The sequence below is a fragment of the Achroia grisella genome, unplaced genomic scaffold, assembly GCF_030625045.1.
Source record: "Achroia grisella isolate CSIRO2021 unplaced genomic scaffold, CSIRO_AGI_Agris_v1 utg1462, whole genome shotgun sequence".
Classification (NCBI taxonomy): Eukaryota; Metazoa; Arthropoda; class Insecta; order Lepidoptera; family Pyralidae; genus Achroia; species Achroia grisella.
This window is the reverse complement of record NW_026712637.1, coordinates 1,146,910-1,170,552: the sequence shown is the minus strand read 5'-3', so window position 1 is coordinate 1,170,552 and position 23,643 is coordinate 1,146,910. Positions and strand designations below refer to the sequence as shown.

General features: G+C 40.1%; 1 protein-coding gene across 1 annotated transcript in view; it reads right to left on the bottom strand.

Annotated features, from left to right (window-relative positions):
- LOC131855688 (actin-binding LIM protein 3) overlaps window positions 1–23,643 on the bottom strand; it is a 104,821-nt gene that overhangs the window by 13,484 nt on the left and 67,694 nt on the right. Inside the window, exons 2-13 of the mRNA XM_059206987.1 lie at window positions 16,963–17,123; window positions 12,572–12,690; window positions 11,474–11,694; window positions 10,926–10,983; window positions 9,833–9,995; window positions 9,558–9,722; window positions 7,588–7,659; window positions 5,956–6,288; window positions 4,543–4,654; window positions 3,390–3,538; window positions 2,184–2,263; window positions 1,099–1,244 (exon numbers count right to left, since the gene is read on the bottom strand). Coding sequence (XP_059062970.1) covers window positions 1,099–1,244; window positions 2,184–2,263; window positions 3,390–3,538; window positions 4,543–4,654; window positions 5,956–6,288; window positions 7,588–7,659; window positions 9,558–9,722; window positions 9,833–9,995; window positions 10,926–10,983; window positions 11,474–11,694; window positions 12,572–12,690; window positions 16,963–17,123 — 1,779 coding nt within the window. The remainder of the gene's footprint in view (window positions 1–1,098; window positions 1,245–2,183; window positions 2,264–3,389; window positions 3,539–4,542; window positions 4,655–5,955; window positions 6,289–7,587; window positions 7,660–9,557; window positions 9,723–9,832; window positions 9,996–10,925; window positions 10,984–11,473; window positions 11,695–12,571; window positions 12,691–16,962; window positions 17,124–23,643) is intronic.

The window sequence follows — 23,643 nt, the reverse complement described above, 5'->3', positions numbered from 1 at the left end:
TAATTTCAATTATTGTATTAAACTTAATTGTTAATATAGAGCCCGCAGTACAATTGCATCGCTCTTTTATGTTACACAAAGTAATTGTTTTATTTACGCGTTACAAAAACATAGTGAGTACGTACTCATGGACTGTAACTTGAAAGAGCTATGCAGTCGTAGTTCAAAATTGATATTTTCTTGAAAGAATTATAATATTGTTAATTTCAATTATTGTGTAAGGAGTGTGTTTATTTAAATAAATATGTACTGTGCAATGATATATGAAAGGGTAAAGTAATTTAATATACGGGAAGTACTATTAATTACTATGTAATTATGTACAGAGAAATTAATATATATTTTCTTTCATATATCATTAACAGGCAATAGTCACTACATATTTAATAGAATTAGGTGTTATTTTGCAGAAGTCCATTTCATTACTTGATGAATTTATTAGAATAAGAATAACATTCATTTTATAAAACTTAACTTAAGTAACATTGTAACTATGACTTTACATTAGGCTATGTCTGTATCGTGGAAAGCAAGTTTGACAGTTAACGTTACATTGGTACGGCGATCAGAGGGGGATCAAGGGGGGAAGGAGGGGGGGGGGGGTCTGTACTTTGCTTATTTTGGATGACATAGGGGTAGGGGAGTCTAGATGATGATTACGTCATCGGCAGTTATTTACTCTTTTACACGAATGGCAACCCTCACATTGTGTTTGCTAAAAAACAATACATTAATTGAAAAATGTTTACGTAAGCATGGAGGGAGGGGGCTAGAGCGTTGCTTACTTTTACTGACAAGGGCGAATGGGGGAAGGGGAAGGGGAAGGGGTGGTGAGGGAGGGGCTTACATAATACTTCGACGGCCCCTGACAGTCGGAATTTGATCGCCATTAGAGAAGGTCGTAACGGTAGTCAAGTTTCCACACCGAATATTTGTTTCACACATGATAATTGTAGCGGAATTAAACAATATAATATAAATACATCAAGTAATGGTCAGTTCTCGTTATGAGTGACGAGACATGTAGAATACTGAGTACCTAGGAAACAAATGTTGTAATCGGTGGCGATGTGGTGTATGGTAGGTGGTGATAATTACCGTGGTAGGAGGGCACCGCGTGGTGGTCGTAGTAGCCGGCGGCGGAGTGAGCGGCGCGGGGGTGGTCCATGGAGCGGGACGGGGACGCCCCCACCGGGGACGAGTACCGCAGCCGGTACTGCGGCTCGCGCGCCGCACTCGGCGTCCTACACACACACACACACTCAACGCCGGCCACGAGTACCGCAGCCGGTACTGCGGCTCGCGCGCCGCACTCGGCGTCCTACACACACACACACACACTCAACGCCGGCCACGAGTACCGCAGCCGGTACTGCGGCTCGCGCGCCGCACTCGGCGTCCTACACACACACACACACTCAACGCCGGCCACGAGTACCGCAGCCGGTACTGCGGCTCGCGCGCCGCACTCGGCGTCCTACACACACACACACACTCAACGCCGGCCACGAGTACCGCAGCCGGTACTGCGGCTCGCGCGCCGCACTCGGCGTCCTACACACACACACACACTCAACGCCGGCCACGAGTACCGCAGCCGGTACTGCGGCTCGCGCGCCGCACTCGGCGTCCTACACACACACACACACTCAACGCCGGCGACGAGCCACATAACACACACTCAACTCCCGGTCACAAACTTATGCCATAGTTATGATACTTGTATAATACAGCACGTGCGGCAACGCGCACCCTTAAGAAACCTTAATATACCCTTCTTGACAATCCCCATGCTGTAATCTCTCGCATATTTAAAATTTTATTACGGCATTTATTTACGGCACCTACATTTAAAATTTTATATATTTCTTTAAAAAACTTTCCGACTCTTAATAAATCTTAATATATCCTTCTTGAAAATATCCATGTTGTAATCTATCGAGAAAACCTCGGCAAGTAGTTCATTCTACAACCTAAGTGTACGCGGGAGGAAGTTCCTCTAAAACCGCACTGTCCGAGACCACTTCGGTTCCAGGGTGTGGAGAATTGTGTAAGTCTCTACCGCGCATCTGGCACTTTTAGATAAAACGCGCACTAAAACGGATAATAATACTACTAAACAACAATACATCTACTTTTTACTGTATTTCTTTTATCTATACATAGTTAACATAAGTGTTCACCTGCTCGCGTTCCTCGGATCCAAGTTCTGTTTCTTCCACTGCTGTAACTTTTCTCGTTCTTGTACATCTTTCAGTATCACCTGCAAAGTATACATTTTTTCTATTATAGCTAAAGAAATATATGTATTTCAAATAATAAGTAGAATCTAAAAGTTCAAAGGCCAGCTCGTGCTACTCGGGGAGCAGCTGTTGGTCGGCCGCGTGTATGTGACAGTGAGTGGTGGTGGTGGCGGTGTACCTGCGCGAGCCCGCTGTGCAGCTTGGCCAGCTCGTGCTGCTCGCGCCGCAGCTGTTGGTCGGCCGCGTGTATGTGACAGTGAGTGGTGGTGGTGGTGGTGGTGGTGGTGGTGGTGGCGGTGTACCTGCGCGAGCCCGCTGTGCAGCTTGGCCAGCTCGTGCTGCTCGCGCCGCAGCTGTTGGTCGGCCGCGTGTATGTGACAGTGAGTGGTGGTGGTGGTGGTGGTGGTGGTGGTGGTGGCGGTGTACCTGCGCGAGCCCGCTGTGCAGCTTGGCCAGCTCGTGCTGCTCGCGCCGCAGCTGTTGGTCGGCCGCGTGTATGTGACAGTGAGTGGTGGTGGTGGTGGTGGTGGTGGTGGCGGTGTACCTGCGCGAGCCCGCTGTGCAGCTTGGCCAGCTCGTGCTGCTCGCGCCGCAGCTGTTGGTCGGCCGCGTGTATGTGACAGTGAGTGGTGGTGGTGGTAGTGGTGGTGGTGGCGGTGTACCTGCGCGAGCCCGCTGTGCAGCTTGGCCAGCTCGTGCTGCTCGCGCCGCAGCTGTTGGTCGGCCGCGTGTATGTGACAGTGAGTGGTGGTGGTGGTGGTGGTGGTGGTGGTGGCGGTGTACCTGCGCGAGCCCGCTGTGCAGCTTGGCCAGCTCGTGCTGCTCGCGCCGCAGCTGTTGGTCGGCCGCGTGTATGTGACAGTGAGTGGTGGTGGTGGTGGTGGTGGTGGTGGTGGCGGTGTACCTGCGCGAGCCCGCTGTGCAGCTTGGCCAGCTCGTGCTGCTCGCGCCGCAGCTGTTGGTCGGCCGCGTGTATGTGACAGTGAGTGGTGGTGGTGGTGGTGGTGGTGGTGGTGGCGGTGTACCTGCGCGAGCCCGCTGTGCAGCTTGGCCAGCTCGTGCTGCTCGCGCCGCAGCTGTTGGTCGGCCGCGTGTATGTGACAGTGAGTGGTGGTGGTGGTGGTGGTGGTGGTGGTGGCGGTGTACCTGCGCGAGCCCGCTGTGCAGCTTGGCCAGCTCGTGCTGCTCGCGCCGCAGCTGTTGGTCGGCCGCGTGTCCGTTGGTCACGACCCCCGCGTCCGGCTCGTCGTCGCTCTCCACGCCCTTGTACGTGTCCGACCAGCGCCGCCGACGCTCTACACACAAACACACAGTCAATTCCTCTAAAGCGGAGTTTCACAATTAGTGGTACGCGTACCCCAAGGGGTACGTGAAGTTGCATCAAGGGGTATGTGGGGCTATCAGTAAAACAAACACACACACACACACATAAAACTTTCATATATATAATACTATCTGTGCCAGCGACTTCTTCCGCATGGAATATACAACGAATGAGGAATTTCCATTTCATCCCCTATTTTATTTTACCCCCTTAAGGATGATTTTTATACAAATTTTGAATATTTATTTTAATTTAGTCAACAATCTAAAAAATACATTTCAAGCTTCTAGATTTAAAAATGAAGATACTTCCATACAACTTTGCATCCCCTTTCAACCCGTTACAACCCTTTTTTCGTCTTACAAAGTAGCCTATGTCCTTTCTCAGGATCTGGACTATCTGTATAGTAAATTTCATTCGAGTCGGTTCAGTAGTTTTGTCGTGAAAGCGGGACAGACAGACATATTTTAATCATCTAATATACTTCATTAATCGATTCTACCATAAATTTCTTGTACAATACAAAGTCAACTCGTTTATTGGTAAAAATTTCGCTTCATTGTACAAAGTATCATCTCTCCTCTCATTCATCATCATTCATCATTTTTATAATACGATTCGATATCTATACATATAAATAAAGTTGGAGTGTCTGTTTGTGATATAGAAATAACCGTTTTTTACTACATGCATATGAATATAAATACGCCACATACACCTAAAGATAACATTTTTTAACAATTTTGTCTGTCTGTCGGTTTGTTCCTGCTAATCTCTGAAATGACTGGACGGATTTCGACGGGACTTTTATTGGCAGGTAGCTGATGTAATAAGGAGTAAGTTAGGCTATTTTTATTTTAGAAAAGTAAAATAATCTTGGAAAATTGCTAGTATAATAATAAAAATCATGACTACTAATTTACTGTATCACCTGTGTTGTACTACATCCTAAGTAACTTCACTGGTGAGGTTTACCTGGGTCTGTGTAGGGGTAGGGCGGCGCGGGGAAGTCGTCGCGCTCGATCTTGGGTTTGGTGCCCGGCGGTGGCTTGTATGCGGCCGGGTAGTGCGACAGCTCGATCGGCTCCTGCGGTGGTAGGTCAATATTTATATTATTTACAGGTTTAATTATAAAGATATATGAAACAAAGAAGCTGGTTTTAGAAGTACTCAAGAGGCGTGTACGTGTTTTAAGATTTTAATATACATATAATGTGTTATGTATTTTTCAAACACCTTTTTTATGTGAAATAATATACTTAATTGTGTTGCTCTGAAAAGAGATTATATTTATTACAAACAATTGTCTTATCAAGTATAACAGCGCATTACAAATAGTATCAATTTTAAATAACTCACCTGAAAAGAGAAACAACATTTAACGCTATTACTTCACAAAATTATCAACTCAAATTATAAACAATTATACACGTATTATTCAGCAAAAAAACTGTTAGAAACATCTAGAAACTTCCTCGACAAATGACGTACGTCATTCTGACGTTTAAATTTAATTCACCTACAAATGCGCGCCAAATTCAAATAATGAATGTCAATGACTTTCATTTACATACATATTAAAAATTAAATGAGAAGTTATAATAGTAATAATATAGTAATATGTGTTGCATATAATATTTTCGTTAGGTATTAAGTTTTTAGCACGTTCTTGTGATGAGATAGCTTTCCGAAAGAGCGGTAGATAAAAAAAAATTGTTACGACTATTCAAAAGTGTTTAAATTAAGTTTATTTGAATAAATGATTTTCTATTCTATACTATTTTTTTTTATTAAAATAATATATATGTAATAGTAACTCTGGACAATTTGCACAGGATTATTTAGTTTTTGGGTAAGCAATGTTTGTGTTGTAGGTATAAGATGTTTGATGCAAATATTTTATTGTAAATCATTACATAGTATAAAATAAAGTCGCTGTCGCTGTCTGTCTGTCTCTATGTATGCTTAAATTTTTAAAATTACGCAACGGATTTTGAAGCGGTTTTTTTAATAGATAGAACGATTCAAGAGGAAGGTTTATATTATATGTATAATATATGTACACCCGGGTGAAGCCGGGGCGAGTAGCTAGTATTATATATATAATAGCATAGAAAATATCGATATTGTACAAATATATTATGTATCGTAAGGGGCGCTTGCGTCCGAGTGACACATATGGCGGTGATCGAACAATTGAATATATTGTATTCTATTCGATACAAAACGCGTATTAAACATTTAGACCTGGGCTATGGTTCTGGGTATTTTATTTATTAAATAAATGCATCTGTGTACTTGTATAGACGTTTAGAACTTGTAACACCGGTTTACGGTCAGTTCGGGAGTGGGATGTCGTCGGGTTATCGTAGCGGCGTGCGCGCGTACCTCGTTGTTCATGTGGGGCGACTTGGGGCGCGGCGTCTCCCCGCGGATGGAGTCGACGAGCGCGCGCATGGCGGGCCGCGAGGAGGCGCGGGAGGCGGGGCGGGACGCGGGGCGCGAGGCGGGGCCCGAGCTGGCGGCCGACGGCGGCCGGTGGAAGTGCGGCGACGCGGGCGCGCGGTCCCCGGCCTGCAGCGGCCGCCGCAGCCGGCCCGGCTCGGCCGCCAGGTACGAGTACGTGGTGATGCGGTGCGGGCTGCCCCCGCCGGCCCCGCCCCCTCCGCGGTCCTCGCGCAGCACCAGCCCGGGCGACGCCGCGCGCCACCACTGCCCCGACTGCGCACACTGCACTCTAACGCCGCCGACTGCGGCCGTCCTCACGGTCTCACCGCACGACCGCAGCCGACACTCCAAACCAAAACACAGACCTAACTCCCGCCCGACCGATACGACTTCGGTCAAAAGAGAAGAAAGCTCTCTTCGGCTAAGAGTTCGATCTTCCACTCGAATCATAGTGATTTCGATTCCCATTTAAATTCGACGAAGGATCAGATTAAAACAACTATTCCCAATGATCACATAAATTATTGTGACTTTAATAAACATATGACACGGCCGAAGGCCAACTCATACCTAACAAATACAATACCAGTCTGATGGCCCCACTTAATTTTCAAACTTTGACTCTATCCCCGTTTAAATTGGACAAAATATAGATCACATCAAATTAAGACTGTCAAGACGGTCAAATAAACTACTATTAAATTATTATATTAAAAAATAACTCATATTAAACTTTAAATAAACTTCATATTAACAAAACTAATCTACTGCATTTAGACTACTGTAACTTGCAAAAAAAAAACTATAATTATACATCCAAGATTTATCAATCAGAAAATTAACAAAAATATTTAATATACATCAAAAACATATTGAACAATAATAAACTGTATCAGATCACAAAATACTTTGCGATCGACAAGTTCAACAAAAGATAACGTCATTATATCAACACATCAACATGCCAGCCACGCGTGTCAAAACCTAAATACAACATACCACAAGTAATAATAATAGGAGAAAATATATAAAATTAAATAAAAAAAGAAACATGTAAATGTGTCAACATAAATAATAAAAAAGTGCCCTTGAACGTGCTGTGAAAATTTTATGAGATTATTGAATTAAAGATTTATATATCTTTAATTCAATAATCTGATGATTGAATAATCGGATATCAACTGATAGAAATACCTAAATACATTTTTATTTTGTAATACATACATATATGTAATAAAAACATCCAGACAATTACAAACAACCATACTCATGAATACAAAAGTTTGTACCGTGCGAGGAATCGAATCCCCGACGATTGGAACCAAGGCATTAGCATACCAAGCCGCTAGACCACTAAGAGCTGTCGTTAACTTAATAAATAACAAAACTATATTAAACAAAAATTACAATGCTACATTTCCCATTATCTACATTTAGCCCAATTCCCTTACAAATAGAAAAACAGAAGAGTTTATTCAATTGAAAGTCAAACATTTATTAAGTTTACAAGATAGATGGAGAGCAGCGTTCAAGTGCACGTGAACTTAATAAAACAAAAAAAAAAGTGCGGACCTTCCTGGTGAGGCTACTGTAGGGGCTGCCGTAGGAGCCGTTGACGCTGGGCGTGCGCGACCGCAGCGAGAACTGTCGGAGTCACACGCGACACGTTACTACAACGCTACTACTACTACTACTACTACTACTACTACGCACTCAGGCACGCAAGCGCGCACGCACTCACGCACGCACACACGTACGCAAGTGCACAAGCACTTATGCACGCACGCACACACACTCACGCTCGTACGCACGTACGCACGCACGCACGCATACACTGTTCGCCGGCTCCGTCACCACAACTCCGTTTCGGAGTTTTGACAAAAGAACCAACGCCAGTACACCACGCACTTTACACAAAGTACATTTCTATTACCAAAGTCTATACGCGGAAAAGTCGATATACATAATATACAGGATGTCCCAGAACTCAACGTCAATCCGAAACGGATTGATTATAACAATCATGAGAAAAATCAGTAAAAAAATCTATCCCATGTAGATTTAAAATTATGGGCACTTAAGAAAAATTCTGTAACTATTCTTCGGTTACAGCAGTTAAGGCTACAATAAAAGTTCTAGGACAACCTGTATATAACTAATGCATGGTTAGAGAATTGTCTGAAATTATATTACAACCTCACGTTTGAACTTTTGTGTCAATTATTTAAACTGAAATGTACTTCGTGTAAGTTAGCAGATAGCTAGGGCTTGTATGTGTCAGTTTAATTATTTGTAAAAGCATTTTAAATTAATAACTGAGTATTAAAAGAAATAAAATGAAAATATATAGATAACTTAATAATTATAGTGGTCTAACTAACACAAACATGCGTAAATTTGTAATTAATACTACACACTGAAACTGTTCCGTATTTACTGCTCGGACAATGAGAACAGTTTCAGTACGGGGAAGTGACAACAATGCGTTAAACTTTATTTAAATATATCAAATTTGCTGTGAGAATATTTGTAGTTATAATGAACTACAAATATTCTAAACAACGTATAACGATGCGCTAAACTTTATTTAAATATTTGTTGTGAGAATATCTGTAGTTCATTATATAACGATGGCACTAGTGAGACATTGTTCATATACCTGTCGATAAAGCAACTTGGTCAATTTGATAACAACAAAAAAAATTATTATAAAGGTGTAAAAAATCTCTCAATTAGTGTCATCTGATTACCAATAAACTACAGGTTAATAACTAACACATTGTAGTCATATTAACTGCAAATAAAAGGGTGGATAAAAATAAAAAAATGCAAAACATACTGAATATGTGCAATGATAATAAAACCAATTTATTATACCGTTACAGCCTATTGGTTACATTATCATTGGAGTACAGTATAGCTATTTCTAACACTAATAAATATTTTCATTTTTTTAGTGCTTAGTAAGTTTATTTGAATAAATGATTTTCTATTCTATTCTATTATTTATTTATTTATTTTAGGAAGATTAACGGCGTAATTTACATGTTACTAATCATGTTTCTTCGCCGATAGTATTATTAGATTAATAAATAAATAAATAAATAATCTCAGAACAATTCATATCATTGTTGACAACACATATATTACTACTAAACTAAAAGGATGCAAGAAGAACTATTCTCGAAAGCTTTCTCAAAGTAAAAATTCTAAACACCACTAAAACTGAACAAGGTTCACTCATACCCGTGCCGAATTTGCCTAAGGAGTGGAACTAGGTGGATTTTGCAGAAAGACAGGCGAAATCGTTGAAATAATTTCATTTACTTATGAAATTTGTCCAGTTCCTTGTTTGTGTACCAGCATATTCAGCACGGATGTGTATTTATTCATAATATAAAGCATACAAAAATATATTTAGAAGAATAAATAAATTAGATTCACCAAAAACTATCTAATGTAGTTTACCTCCTAGAAAGTACATACTAAAGTATCGTAAAATGTAAAATCAATGGAGTGTGGAGAGAGATGGCGGGATGTACCTGCAGCTCGGAGGAGGCGCGGTCGAGCGGGTCGTGGGGCGCGGGCCCGCAGCGCGGGTGCCAGATGGCGGCGCCCTGCAGGAACATCTCCTCGCCGTCGCCGAACGGGTCCCCGCACTTGCTGCAGCGCGCGCACGTCGGGTGGAAGTGGTGGTTGTCGCCCGCCTGCGCACACAAACACGCAATTAACATTACTGGCACCACACTTATAACAGACGCTGGTAGTACGCGCAGCGCACGCCGTACAGCCGCCGGTAGTCGTCCGCAGTACGCACCTGCAGCACCTTCCCGGAGATGTACCGCTGGCAGTACGCACAACGCACGCCGTACAGCCGCTGGTAGTCGCGCTCGCAGTACGGCACGCCGTCGCGCCCCATGTACTCGCCCTGCAGCACGGCGCTGCACTCGCCGCATGCGAAGCAGCTCGTGTGCCATTGTCTGCGGACACCACACACGACTCCACATTACCAGCCTACATCGCATTTGGGGTAGATCCTCGTCAGAGGCCAAAACTGGGCAGGACGACGCCATACTTAGATAAAATTTCCATAAGATTGCTTTGAAGATTTCCTGTGATGTAATGCGTAGGAATGAAGATCATATCGGAAGGAAGGTGTAATATATAAAACTAACCAGTAGTTATAAGGACAGAGGAAGACCGAAAAAGAGGTGGACTGTGGTCCATCCACCTCTTGTTCGGTCTTCACACATGAAAGATATGGTAAGAAAGGGAATAAATAACAAGAAGACTGCAAACAGGGATGAATGGAAGAGAAAAACATATTACGCCGACCACAAATAAATGCGATAAGATGATGATGCTTTGAAGATTTCCTAATGTTGAGAAGCTTCGATCGAAATCATGTTATAGATGAATTTGAAAAAGAAAGAATATCCTTCTAAAATATTTTGAGAAAGTTTATCTTATCACTTAATAATTTTGTATTATCTTATTTAATTTCGCTACTATTAGCGTTTGTAAGTCCACAAACATTCAGTGCGGAAATCTGACTACCGCTACCGGAAGCATTAAGACCTTTTCCACTATTTTCATACTCCAACCGTTATCACATCTACACCCATATTAAGACACGTATTTCACATCTAAACGTGGCATTATATGACTTTAATAGTTTGGAGTACTGGTGTTGACTGTTCGGCGACCTACTTACGGGAATATTCGAAGGAATCTTGGATAAAACTGCTAACAATCTATATTGGAAGTTTAAGGTCTAAAGTCAAGAGCAAGAGTAAGACTAAAGTCAGAATTCTGTTTCTCTGTTAAACCCTTAAAAGACGTATCAAAAATTTACAGAGCTTCCAATACAGACCAGTATCTAGTCTAGACAACAGCGACATGTCACTTACCTATCCAAAGCGATCAGCGCCTGTCCTTCAGACAACTCCTGTCCACAGCCCGCACATTCTGTAAATACAAATGTTCATTATGTAGACCTCTAGTTTAACTCATCATCATCAACTCAGCTCGGAAGACGTTCACTGCTGAATGGGCTCCCCCAAAGATCTCGACGACGGTCGGTCGGTGATCGGTCCTGCACTGTTCGCATCCAACGCCTTTCAGCGATCTTGACCAGATCGTCGGTCCACCTTGCTCGGAGACCTTCCCCCCTAGTTTAACTATGCTATGTTAATATGGTTTATTGAAGTTTATTGAGGCGAACGTCAATGTAAGCAAACTAAGCGGCAACCAGATGAATCATCGGGACTATACCACAAACATCACGTCATCACGCGTCTGCGGTACACCTCCTCAAAGGATCATACCTCCGTATAAAGAAAGTGTTTTTTTTTTATGGATGATAATAGAATGGTGCACCCGCCTGTGCTAACGGTCTACGCTGGCGGGGGAAAGTGGTTCGGTGGGCCGACGTCGAGAGGAAGTAGTGTAGTCTCACCGTTCTGGTCTGGCGGGCGCGCGTCGTGGGCGGCGTGGTTGGAGCGTGCGGCGGGAGCGGGGGCGGCGCGGGGCTGCGGCTGCGGGTCGGGCGTGGGCGCGGGCGAGGCTTGCGGCTCTCGCGCCGCACGCGCCGTCTGCCGCTGCGGCGCAGCCACGCACCGCGAGCACACCACCTCCGCGCCCGTGTACGTCACCTTCTCGCCCGACGGGAACGCGCGTCTGCAACCACACGTCACTCGCTATTATTCGGACGCCGGTCATCATTCACAGAGGATCGGGGAAAGATCTCTCCGGTCATCATTAACAGAGGATCGGGGAGAGCTCTCTCCGGTCATCATTAACAGAGGATCGGAGAAAGCTCTCTCCGGTCATCATTAACAGAGGATCGGGGAAAGCTCTCTCCGGTCATCATTAACAGAGGATCGGAGAAAGCTCTCTCCGGTCATCATTAACAGAGGATCGGAGAAAGCTCTCTCCGGTCATCATTAACAGAGGATCGGAGAAAGCTCTCTCCGGTCATCATTAACAGAGGATCGGAGAAAGCTGTCACAGGTCATCATTCATAGAGGATTGGGGAAAGCTCTCTCCGGTCATCATTCACAGAGGATCTGCGAAAGCTTTCTCACGGCTTGATATTACAAATATTATTGCAATTTACTAACTGCCTTTACACGGCACGTTCATTCCCGTGCGGTCAGGAGCAAGTACGATTTACCGCGTGAAATCCAGCGCACACATATATGAAAAATCGTACACCTACAGTTAGGTGTATATACAACCTCCTTAAGGATTATGATTTTAATATATAGTTTTAATGTCAAATAACGACTGATTGACAATATTGTAAAGAAATTATAAAAAGGCATTACAATTCTGCAAACGTATATATTATTTATTATTTAATATGTCATCTCAACACAAAAAGAACCCGACCTAAACACCTACACATAACCATGTGTTACTGCCGTTTAAGCGTCATTAAATAATAAATACAAACATACACACCTACAACTCTACTGAAAGAACATTAAGATTCGACATCATGATTCAGGCGGACTACCTGCCATCTGTAATAATGTGATGGTGGTATACTGACTTGCATCTGGCGCAGGTGAAACATTTCTGGTGATAGGTGTTCCCCAGGGCGGAGACAACCTCGCCTTCCACGTACTGGTTGCAGGCGGCGCATCTCGTGCCGAACGCGCGCTGGTAATCCTGAACAACACACCAAAATTCAAAATATCTTTATTCGTGTAGGTCTATTACAGATTCTTATGATATGACAAATCTACCGTCAGTTCGGGATGATTTCGAGATGAGAAGAACTGACAAGAAACTCAGCTCGTATTTTTTTCAAATAAATGTTGTACATGTTTACAATAATACAGATTCGTTTAAATTGAAATTTGGGAGAATAGAGTGACCACCAGCATGTGGTATTGCAAAAAACAAAAAAACTATTATTATTATACATAGAAAACACCCAGACCGATACAAACAATCATACTCATGAATACAAAAGTTTGTGCCGTGCGAGGAATCGAACCCGCGACCATCGGTCGGAAAGCGGTGTGCCAGACCGCTAGACCGCTAGACCACCGAGGTTTTCAATCAGGTCGATAATATTCTATAATTGTATTAGAAAATTATCAAATCCTGCTTTCATTGTGAGACTTTGTGTTAAAGAGTTCTCAAAACAAACTACACGTATCTCATTTGTGGAGAGTAGATGCAGTAAGCAGACGAGACTTTAATCGTCGTCGTAGATAGATGTGATCTTATCAGCATCAAACCTCTAAAGATAATCACAGCCTCATTGGTTTAGCACAACGCTATAGATTTGATGGTCGCGGGTTCGATTCCTCGCACGGTGTAAATATTTGTATTAATAACATCAGTATTATTTTATCGGTCTGGGTGTTTTCTATGTAATATATATATATATGTATTTGTATCAGTTGTCTAGTACCTATAATACAAGCTCTGCTTAGCATATGATTAGATGGCGCTGTAAGAGTTATCCCGTTTAAAAAAAATATTTAAACATTGACAAAATAAAATCTTTATGTATATAGAAATTACGTGTAACGTTGTTTGTCCACGATGGACCTTAAACTACTGAACCGATTGCAAATTTGATTTGCATATTGTGTGCAATTTGATCCAACTTGATAGATAGGAAGCTTACATCTCAATTTACAGTCGCAATATTATTTTATTCAAGAACCTTAGACACAGCAACGCGTGGCCACTGCTGGTGAGATATAAATTTAATATAGTACCGGCCATATGTAATTAAATACACCACAACAATTATCGTCACCGCATCAGAATCTTTGAAAACAACGCATAACGTATATACACATATAACGTATGTAGAGACAATACAAACGAATTCAATACCTTGTTATTATGACATCAGTTGACAATAACATAGCATCAGTCAGCAGGTGTATGTACAGACATGTTTGCAAACAGTGGTACATCAAATTGCATGACAAACCAAATAACTCCGAGTGGCATTTCTGAGAGAAAACATCGCATATGGTCATAATATATCACAATGGCATACCATCCACTAATTTAAATTCCAAAATCATTTATTCATGTAGGACATTTTAGCGGCTTAGGAACGTCTAATTTTTTATATTATAATTTTTTCCATACCGTTCAATTCAGTATATGGATCCAATTGAGAAGAACTGGCAAGAAACTCAAATGAATAACTTATTTTTACTTTTCAATTGCCAGTTTGTTTACAATGTATATTTATATAGATATCAATGTCTAACATTAAATGAAAATTCAGTGCATGAACAACTATTGCCATGCACGCTCGTCATTCAAGTAATCGTTTAGTGAGTGATAAGCTTTGCTCAGTGAATACGATTTAACAGATGTTTTGAATTTATTTAAGGGTAATTCCAATATATCCTTTGGTATCTTATTGTACATTTTTATATCTATTCCCATAAAAGACCTATTGACTTTTTCTAAACGATACTTGGGGACAGCAAATTTGTCTAATAATCTAGTATTAATATTATGCTAACGTGTTCATTGAGAACAACAAAAAAACATGGCTGCTGCAGTGCTCCAGTAGGTTAGTATTACTTACTAACTGAATGGTAGAGGCACCTGTTACAACTCAAGTGGTAACCACCACGCAGTTACAACAATCTCGAGTGGCTACGATAAGTGGATTGCTAAACTAAATGTTGATTCATCAACGTCAGTCAGTTGCTCTCTGCATTACAGTAGAATAGAGTATAATAATAATAATAATAATAATCTCAGGACAATTCACACAGCGCCATCTAGACCCAAAGTTAAACTAACTAAAGCTTGTGTTATGGGTACTAGATAACTGGTACATATACATAAATCATTTTTTTCGTAAATACATACATAATATGAAATTGAAAAACACCCAGACCGATACAAACAATCATACTCATGAATACAAATGTTTGTGCCGTGCGAGGAATCGAACCTGCGACTCTCGCGAATATACTCAGCAAAATGTGGACATGTTTTAATACAAGTGTTGCGTTAATAATCAACACTACCGTCAAATAAAAATCTATATAAATGCGCCAGTAATTAAATAGTCATCATGAAGTTGCATTAGTTATTTCAATATATGAATATATAGCATTTAATACCAAGAGTACCGGGGTTGACACTCCCAGTTAGTTTAATCAATATCACAGGTTATTGATTATCCTATCGAGGAGGCAACTTAGAGTACATTCAGCTATTTTCCTATCACTTTTAAGTTTTTAAACCATTTATCTATACTACAACTACGACTACAGACATCTTTTTGTTTAAATAAATATTGTTACGGGGTAATAATACTATGTTGTTTGTTGAGACGATATATATATATATAATAAATTTTATAGTATTATCTGCCGCTTCTTTTGTAGCGACGTCCATTTGGTCTATCTTTTTTTTTTTTAGACAATGTATATTACAGATGATAATAGACTGACAATATGTACATAAAAATATTGATCTTATATACTAAATAACAATAGGAAAATGTAAGGTGGGGTGACACAGTTTAGATACAGCAGTGCTTAGTACACAACATTGAGTTTGTCCTACTAGACATTATTAAATGCAATTATTATTTTAATGTATCTAGGTGACTGTGTCCCATAAATTTCATTTCATTTCATAATTGTGTGGGATTATCGTGTAAAGCTTGTACTACTACTAAACCAATCGAATAAATATATCTTCTAGTTTCATCGTTCAGAGATACAGGCCTCGTGCCTAGTTCAGTTCCCAGGCTCATACAATCACAACATATTGTTTATATAAAAAAAAAAAAAATGAATTTATACCTATACATGATTGTGGCTTAATAAAATTTATTATTAATTTATCGTTCGTTAACGATAATAATGTTTTTATAGAAAAACTTAAAGTCCATAGCACTGACAATATTATCTGATTACACTAATAATGAGTGCGTAGCGATTTCTATGTTGATTATCGCATGCCTCTTACTTGTTATACTGTAATTATTTATATAAAAAAAACATCTATTTAAAAGAGCAACACACAGTTTCTTGCTCATTCTCCTTGTGATGAATCTGCATTCCGAATGAGTGGTAGAATCAAAATATGACTATACAAAAGTGCTTGTAATGAGTTTATTTGAATAAAGATTATTTCTATTTCTATTTCATCAGATCTTCTAGTCTCAACTAATCTAAATTTCATAATAACGGTACACAGGAGCCAACAAATATTTGTCACTTGTCATATCTGTATAATGACATCAGAAATCCTCACCGACGAAGCACTAGGCATAGATGCGAATCTGTTCTAATGGATGGCGATAAACACCACACTGCAAACATCATGTATGTAGATCTAACAAGTTTCTAAAACTAAACAACATATATAACTACTTCATATAACGTACTTGAATGTAATGAAAATCGTCTTAAAATTGTACTAGTGGAGCGCCATTCCATAAAGCCATCAAATTAAATAACAATATATTAAATTGGTTTCATTTTATATAAAAAAAATATCCTATTCCAGAATAGCTGCCGCCGTGGAAGGTCAGGGTCTGTAACTTATCAATTCTTTATAATTACCCCACTGACCAGTGTACTTACGTGAGGAATTGCTTATGAAATCCGCGGAATCTTATCAAAGGCGGAAGGCGGAAGATCGCTCATATTGGAAGTCTTTGGGAAAGGCCTATATCCAACATTGGATAGACACTGGCTGAAATGATGATATCAAATAGAAATAATCTTTATTCATAAAAACACTTAATATAAGCACTTTTGAATATACGCATATTTTTTATTTTACCGCTCATTCGGAATGCAGACTTATCACAAGAAGAATGAGCAAGAAATTGCTCTAAATCCGCGGGAAGTCTTACAGAGAGGCTTGAAGGCGAACATCATCCTCGTACAAGGGTATGGTGTATGTTGGACGGCGAGTGGTGCGTACCTGTGGGCAGTAGTAGTGTCCGTCCTTGCAGAAGAAGCCGCCCCTGGCGAGCGAGGCGGTGCAGGTGCGGCACGTGAAGCACGCCGTGTGGAAGTACTTGTCGGACACGCGCAACACCTCGCCGCTGCACTTGCCGCCGCACGCGCCGCACACCACTTTGCCTGCACACACAGACACACAAACATATTAGTACACATTCATTATTATCTACAATCTACCTATGTACAGACGACCTTCGTAATATTTTTTTAATGGATAATGAAATGATGTACCCGCTTCGCTAACGGTTTACGCTGGAGGGGCACCAGTGGAGGATGATAGGATGCAATGTGCCATGTAGCCAATGGATCATTAGTCCACATTACTAACAATCGCTTTCCCCCATACTTCTCAGTATCCTATGAATTCACAGTGCAAGTCCCGGGTCTATCGTGTGGCACAGAGAGAAACTCCGACCAGTTCCCGGAACATGACAGTGTCAGTTTAAGGGGCGTCTTTGCTGAAATATGTCACACCTTCAACGCTAGTGTTTCTTTCGCTGCCTAGCCAATTCTGGTAAGAGCCTGCTAGTGCAGCTTTGGATACACATCTTAATATAGAACTCACTGCAGTTCTAGACAGACCAAAATTAATTATTGATTTTATTGCATAGTCTTTAGGTATATTTGTGTCCCAGAGTACAGTGAGCTCTACCAATATTACACGTTTAGTTTTTTTGGAATATAGAAAAATATCTGGTCGGGATGATGAAAGTCCTACGCCGTCTACCACTTTCTGTCTTCTCTCCTCTACTCAAAGATAGATAGATAGATAAATTCTTTATTCAAAATTTCAGACACATAAGATACATGAGATACAGAAAAAACATGAATTAATAAAAGAAATTTAATTGGATTGGAATTAACCAAATTTCTCCCGACTTTCTCCAAGTTTCCCCCATTCTTTAGCCTTAATCGGAATTTTAAATGTAGTTTTGGACAACGTTAGGTTGGGAAATTAACCAAATTTTTCCCGATTTTCTCCAAGTTTCCCCCATTTTTTTAGCCTTAATCGGCATTTTAAATGTAGTTGATGTGGATTGCAAATTAGATAAAAACTTGTGAATAATAGCTATTCATTAATACTATTTCTCTTCTATTCCAGATTTCTAAATCCTCACTTGTGTATTTCCTCAGACTCTGATTACGCAACAGATAGATTGAAATAAAATTGAGCTTCTGTAGCCACTTTGCTAGCAAATTTATATCTTGATTCGCTGTCGGCGAGTGGTTAGAATCGTAACCGATGCAATATTTCAATTCCATTATAAATAGTCTGTGTAAATATTATCAGTTATTTGGCAGACGATCGACGTGCCAGCAACACGGATGTGCATTGCAATTTTCAATTCACCTTTTTACTTTTTTCTGTAAACTATCTGACTGGTAAATAATGAATCTTATATATAAAATTCTCGTGTCACAATGTTAGTTACCATACTCCTTCGAAACGGCTTGATCGATTTTTATAAAATTTTATATGCATATTCAGTAGGTCTGATAATCGGTTACTATCTATTTTTCATACCCCATTCAGTGATTTTTTTTATAATTTGACATTAAAAAGTACTTACAAAGCAAAATTTTCATCCTTCTATTACCAACCCTTATTTTTAATAGCGATTTTAATTTATATGGCAAAACAACGTTTGCGGGGTCAGCTAGCATACTTATAAAAAGCTGAAATATATGTTTGTTAACTAAATCGTATGTAACCTATATAAAATATTCTCATCTGAAATTGTATGTGTATTAAATTTTCAACTCAAAAAAAAAAATTTTTAGACAATAAAGATTATGATTATGATATGATTATGATATGAACTATTCTGACCATTACTTAGTTGTGAAGCTACATAAATAGATTTATTAAAATAATTAAAATTCAAATCAAAATATCTTTATTCACGTAGGTATATTACAGACTCTTATGATATGTCAAATCTACCGTCAGTTCGGAATGATTACGAGATGAGAAGAACTGACAAGAAACTCAGCTCGTATTCTTTTCAAATAAATGTTGTACATGTTTACAATAATACAGATTCATTTTTAAATTCTAATTTGGGAGAAGTGACCACCAGCATATGTTATTGCTAAAGCAAATAGTCTAATCAGTGTTCTTAACTTGACCAGACCAATCGTCACAAGCAGCACTCGGTTACGAGATATAATTTAACATCGCAGCTATGACGACCTCATATAATGGTGTGCACTGTACAGTCTCTAACAATTCCCCATCTCTGCCTACGTGCTAGTGTGGGGAGTAATAAAAAACACATGTAATAAATTCCGATTAATCGGCGAGGTCAATTGGGCCCGCACCGCAGTCGTCGGCTCCCGGGTGCGGCCGGTGGCACACTCGTCTCCCACGTATGCACAGGTCATGCACTTATAAATTAGATCAGCCGTGGGTACACCGCATATGGGCATGGTATGCCGGTATATGGCCGATTAGAATTACAAGGTGTGGTCAAAAATAACATATTACTTATACGACAGTTTTTTTTTTATACTACTATAGTGGCAAACAGGCATACGGCCCATCTGATGGTAAATGGATGCCTCAAACACCAGGGGTATCACGTGCGCGTTGCCGACCCTTAAGAAACCTTAATATACACTTCTTGAAAAACCCCATGCTGTAGTCTCGTGAGAAAACCTCGGCAGAAATTTCATTCCACAACCTAAGTGTACGCGGGAGGAATCTCCTCTGAAACTGCACTGTCCGAGACCACTTAGGTTCCAGTGTGTAGGAATGAATTCCCTGTCGATGGCGAGCGGTGCGGTGGTAAAAATGTGGCCGTAGGCATCATGTCGAACAATTCCTCAGAATACAGTGCGTTGTATAATCATATTATACAACGGACTGTCTTCAATCTAAACTGTGTTAATTATACACATTATAGAACAAAGTCACCATAGCTGTCTGTTCGCTTATATCTTTTAAAATACGCAACTGATTTTAATGCAGTTTTCAGCAATAGATAGAGTGATTCAAGGAGAAGTTTTATATGTATAATACTTGCCTATTATAGTATAGACCAAGCTGAGAAACTCAAATATTAGTAATCCATGACGTCGGGTCGCTAGTTAACAATAAACTGAAAAGCAAAACGAATTTTGACGTCAAACTACCTCTAATACATCAATTAAAATCAATAGTATTTTGTAATTAAAAAACAAAGATTCACGCTACGCAATCAATACTGTAAGGGAGTCGCTAGTTAACAATAAACTGAAAAGCAAAACGAATTTTGACGTCAAACTACCTCTAATACATCAATTAAAATCAATAGTATTTTGTAATTGAAAACAAAGATTCACGCTACGCAATCAATACTGTAAGGGAGTCGCTAGTTAACAATAAACTGAAAAGCAAAACGAATTTAGACATAAAACTATCTCTAATACATCAATTGAAATAACAGATGATATTTCGTAATTGAAAACAAAGATTCCCGCAATCAATACTCTAAGGGATTTCAACTTGCAAACAAAGATTCTCGCAATCAATCCTCTAAAGGATTTCAAGCTGCAATGTAATTAACAAGGTACAATTGCACGCGAGGACATGAGTGCGCGTTGTAAGTCCTGAGGGGGGAAATGCGACGAACTCTGGCTGTTAACTCAATCGACCCCACCCGACCTGGGGGCACAACCTGAGGTATCCGATGTCAATATCAATTACCTTGATTAAGTTAATGACTGCCGTAAACTGTTGTACTTATTAGGTACTAGGTGCCCCGCAGAACTAAAAACTCAAGAAAACCTTATTATAGTCTCTTTGCTAACTTCCTCATCACCCATATAAAGTTTCTTCAGCTCTAATGCTATTCGTTTCTTTTCTTCAACTGTAGGGAATGCCAAATCTATTGGGGTCGCTTGTAGGAAATCTAAATTTGAGTCAAACACAAATATTTGCGACTATGACTTTCGGAAGTAATGCGATGTGCTCAACCGCTAGACCACCGAGGTCGTCAGTGAAAATAATTCTGTTACAGCACCGTATAAGGGTCCAAAACCGCTCAAGTGAGACAATCGATACGTGTGATGTCAGCGCTCTCCTTTTAAGTGCATTGGACGGGTGCAGCCCATGTGGGCAGGTGGTGGCGACGGCAACAGTGGGCTGTGCAGCTTACTAAGTTATTCTAAGACCTTCCTAAGAGACATAATAAATAACCCTGGACAATTAACACAGCGCCATGAAGTGGGCCAAAGCCTCAGACCACCATCAATTTATAGTGTACAAGAGAAAAGGAGAAAACACCACACATATATTTAAAATAATATTTTTGTGGAGAAGGTGAAAGGTAGAAAAAAATAAATAAAAGATTCTAAAACTAAAGGGCATGAACTTTAAAAAAAACACAGCGCCATCTAGTCCCACGGTAAGCAGAGCTTGTGATATGGGTACTAGACAACTGATATACATACTAATATTTTTTTAAATACATACATAGAATGGGCAGATGGTAGCGATGGCAACAGTGGGCTGCGGCTTACAAAGTTATTCTAAGACCTTCCTAAGACACATAACAAATAACCCTGGACAATTACCACAGCGTCATTTAGTCCCACGGTAAGCAGAGCTTATGACATAAGTACTAGACAACTGATATAAATACATAGATTTTTTTATACACATACATAGAAAACACTAGGTCTAGCACACCGCTTTACGTCCGATGGTCGCGGGTTCGATTCCTCGCACGACACAAACATTTGTATTCATGAGTATGATTGTTTGTATCGGTCTGGGTGTTTTCTATATATAATATGTATGTTTGTAAAAAATTGTCACGATGAGCTAACTAACCTGAGCTCATGCTCATCTTATCCTCCACTGGTGCCCCGCCAGCGTAAACCGTTAGCGCAGGCGGGTGCATCATTCCATTATCATCCATAAAAAAAAAGTAAGTAGGTATAAATTAACTTATTATCTGTACGATTCTGTTGTATGCCTTTATTTATTCTATGTATGTTATTATTAATTTAATCTTAACACAACGTAACCCCGTTATGTGAAGTGGAATTGATTACTACAACGATATGCATATGCACGGGCCGCAGTAGTGCTCGCGCTCGTGCCTGCACGCGGCACGTGCTCGCGCCCATCTGGCATGCATTACTAGCGTACCTCACTCGCTCTATACAAATAAAAAAAAAGAATACTAATTAGATTTTTAGATAACCTCTTTATATATACAATCGCTATCTGTTAATAGCTATAATGTTAGGTATATTATTTGCTTAGATCTATGGAGTTAAAGTAGAAATAATCTTTATTCAAATAAACTTAACACAACATTTATTTGAAAAGAATACGAGCTGAGTTTCTTGTCAGTTCTTCTCATCTCGAAATCATTCCGAACTGACGGTAGATTAGACACATCATAAGCACGGATGTTAGGGAGCTTATCCGATATAAAAAATATTCGTAACCGTAACCGAATCCGAAATAAAAGTTTCGGACAATATCGGATAGGAGCGGAGCCTAATTGAGTCACGTTATGTAACCATTTTATTAGCTATTTGTAATTTACTTTAAAAATTTATGAAAAAATTAATATTCGTAACTGAAATTATCCGAAACTAACGGATGATCCGAAATAATTTCATATCCGCATCCGTATCCAGTATAATAATTCCTATATCGAAACCTATCCGTATCCGAAATTTCATATCCATAACATCCCTGATCATGCTGCTGTAATAGACCTACATGAATAAAGATATTTTGAATTTAAATTTAAGGTATCTGTTATATTTTTTATCTGCCCACACAGCATGTTGTGATGATATCTACACGTGTTAGATAAACAATCACTAAAAAAATCATTTTCAGAATAGGAAAAAATAAACAATTTCTTGTACCCCATCTCATAACCCTAGCGATCGGTTTGATGGTCTAAGTATTAAGTTATCCTTATTTATGATCGCGGGTTCGATTCCTCGCACGGCATAAACATTTGTATTCATGAGTATGATTGTTTGTATCGGTCTGGGTATTTTCTATGTATTTTATGTATGTATTTTTTTAATATGTCACATGCATATGAAGATAAATACGGTACGATTTTTTCAGTCTGTCTGTTTGTTTCGGCTAATCTCTGAAATGGCTTAACCGACTTTGACGGGACTTTCTTTGACAGGTAGTTGATGTAATAAGAAGTAACTTAGGCTACTTTTATTTTAGAAAAATCTAAAGTTAAATTCCACGCGGACGAAGACGCGGGAACAGCTAGTATACAATAAGATTAAATCAGTCGTAGTCACACATAGAGAGCAGACACCTACAAGCAGCACTCGTTCACGAGTATGACGGATGAGCCAGTTCGTATATTACTATTAATTATTTCATATTGAATGGTGCAGCCTCCTGCGCTAACGGTATACTCTGGCGGGGCACCAGTGGAGGAAGATAAATTGAGTATGATTCCAGTTGAATAATCACAATAATTTCCAGGGGGAAGTGGAGCAGCCCAACCTGATAAGGTTGGTACATTGCTAGCAATAGGTTCATTACTTTGACAGCCTCGGTGGTCTAACGGTGTTGCACGCCGCCTAGCTTCCGATATATTTATTTATTTATTTAATCTTTATTGCATTGTACAATAATGTTAGACATAGACACCTATAT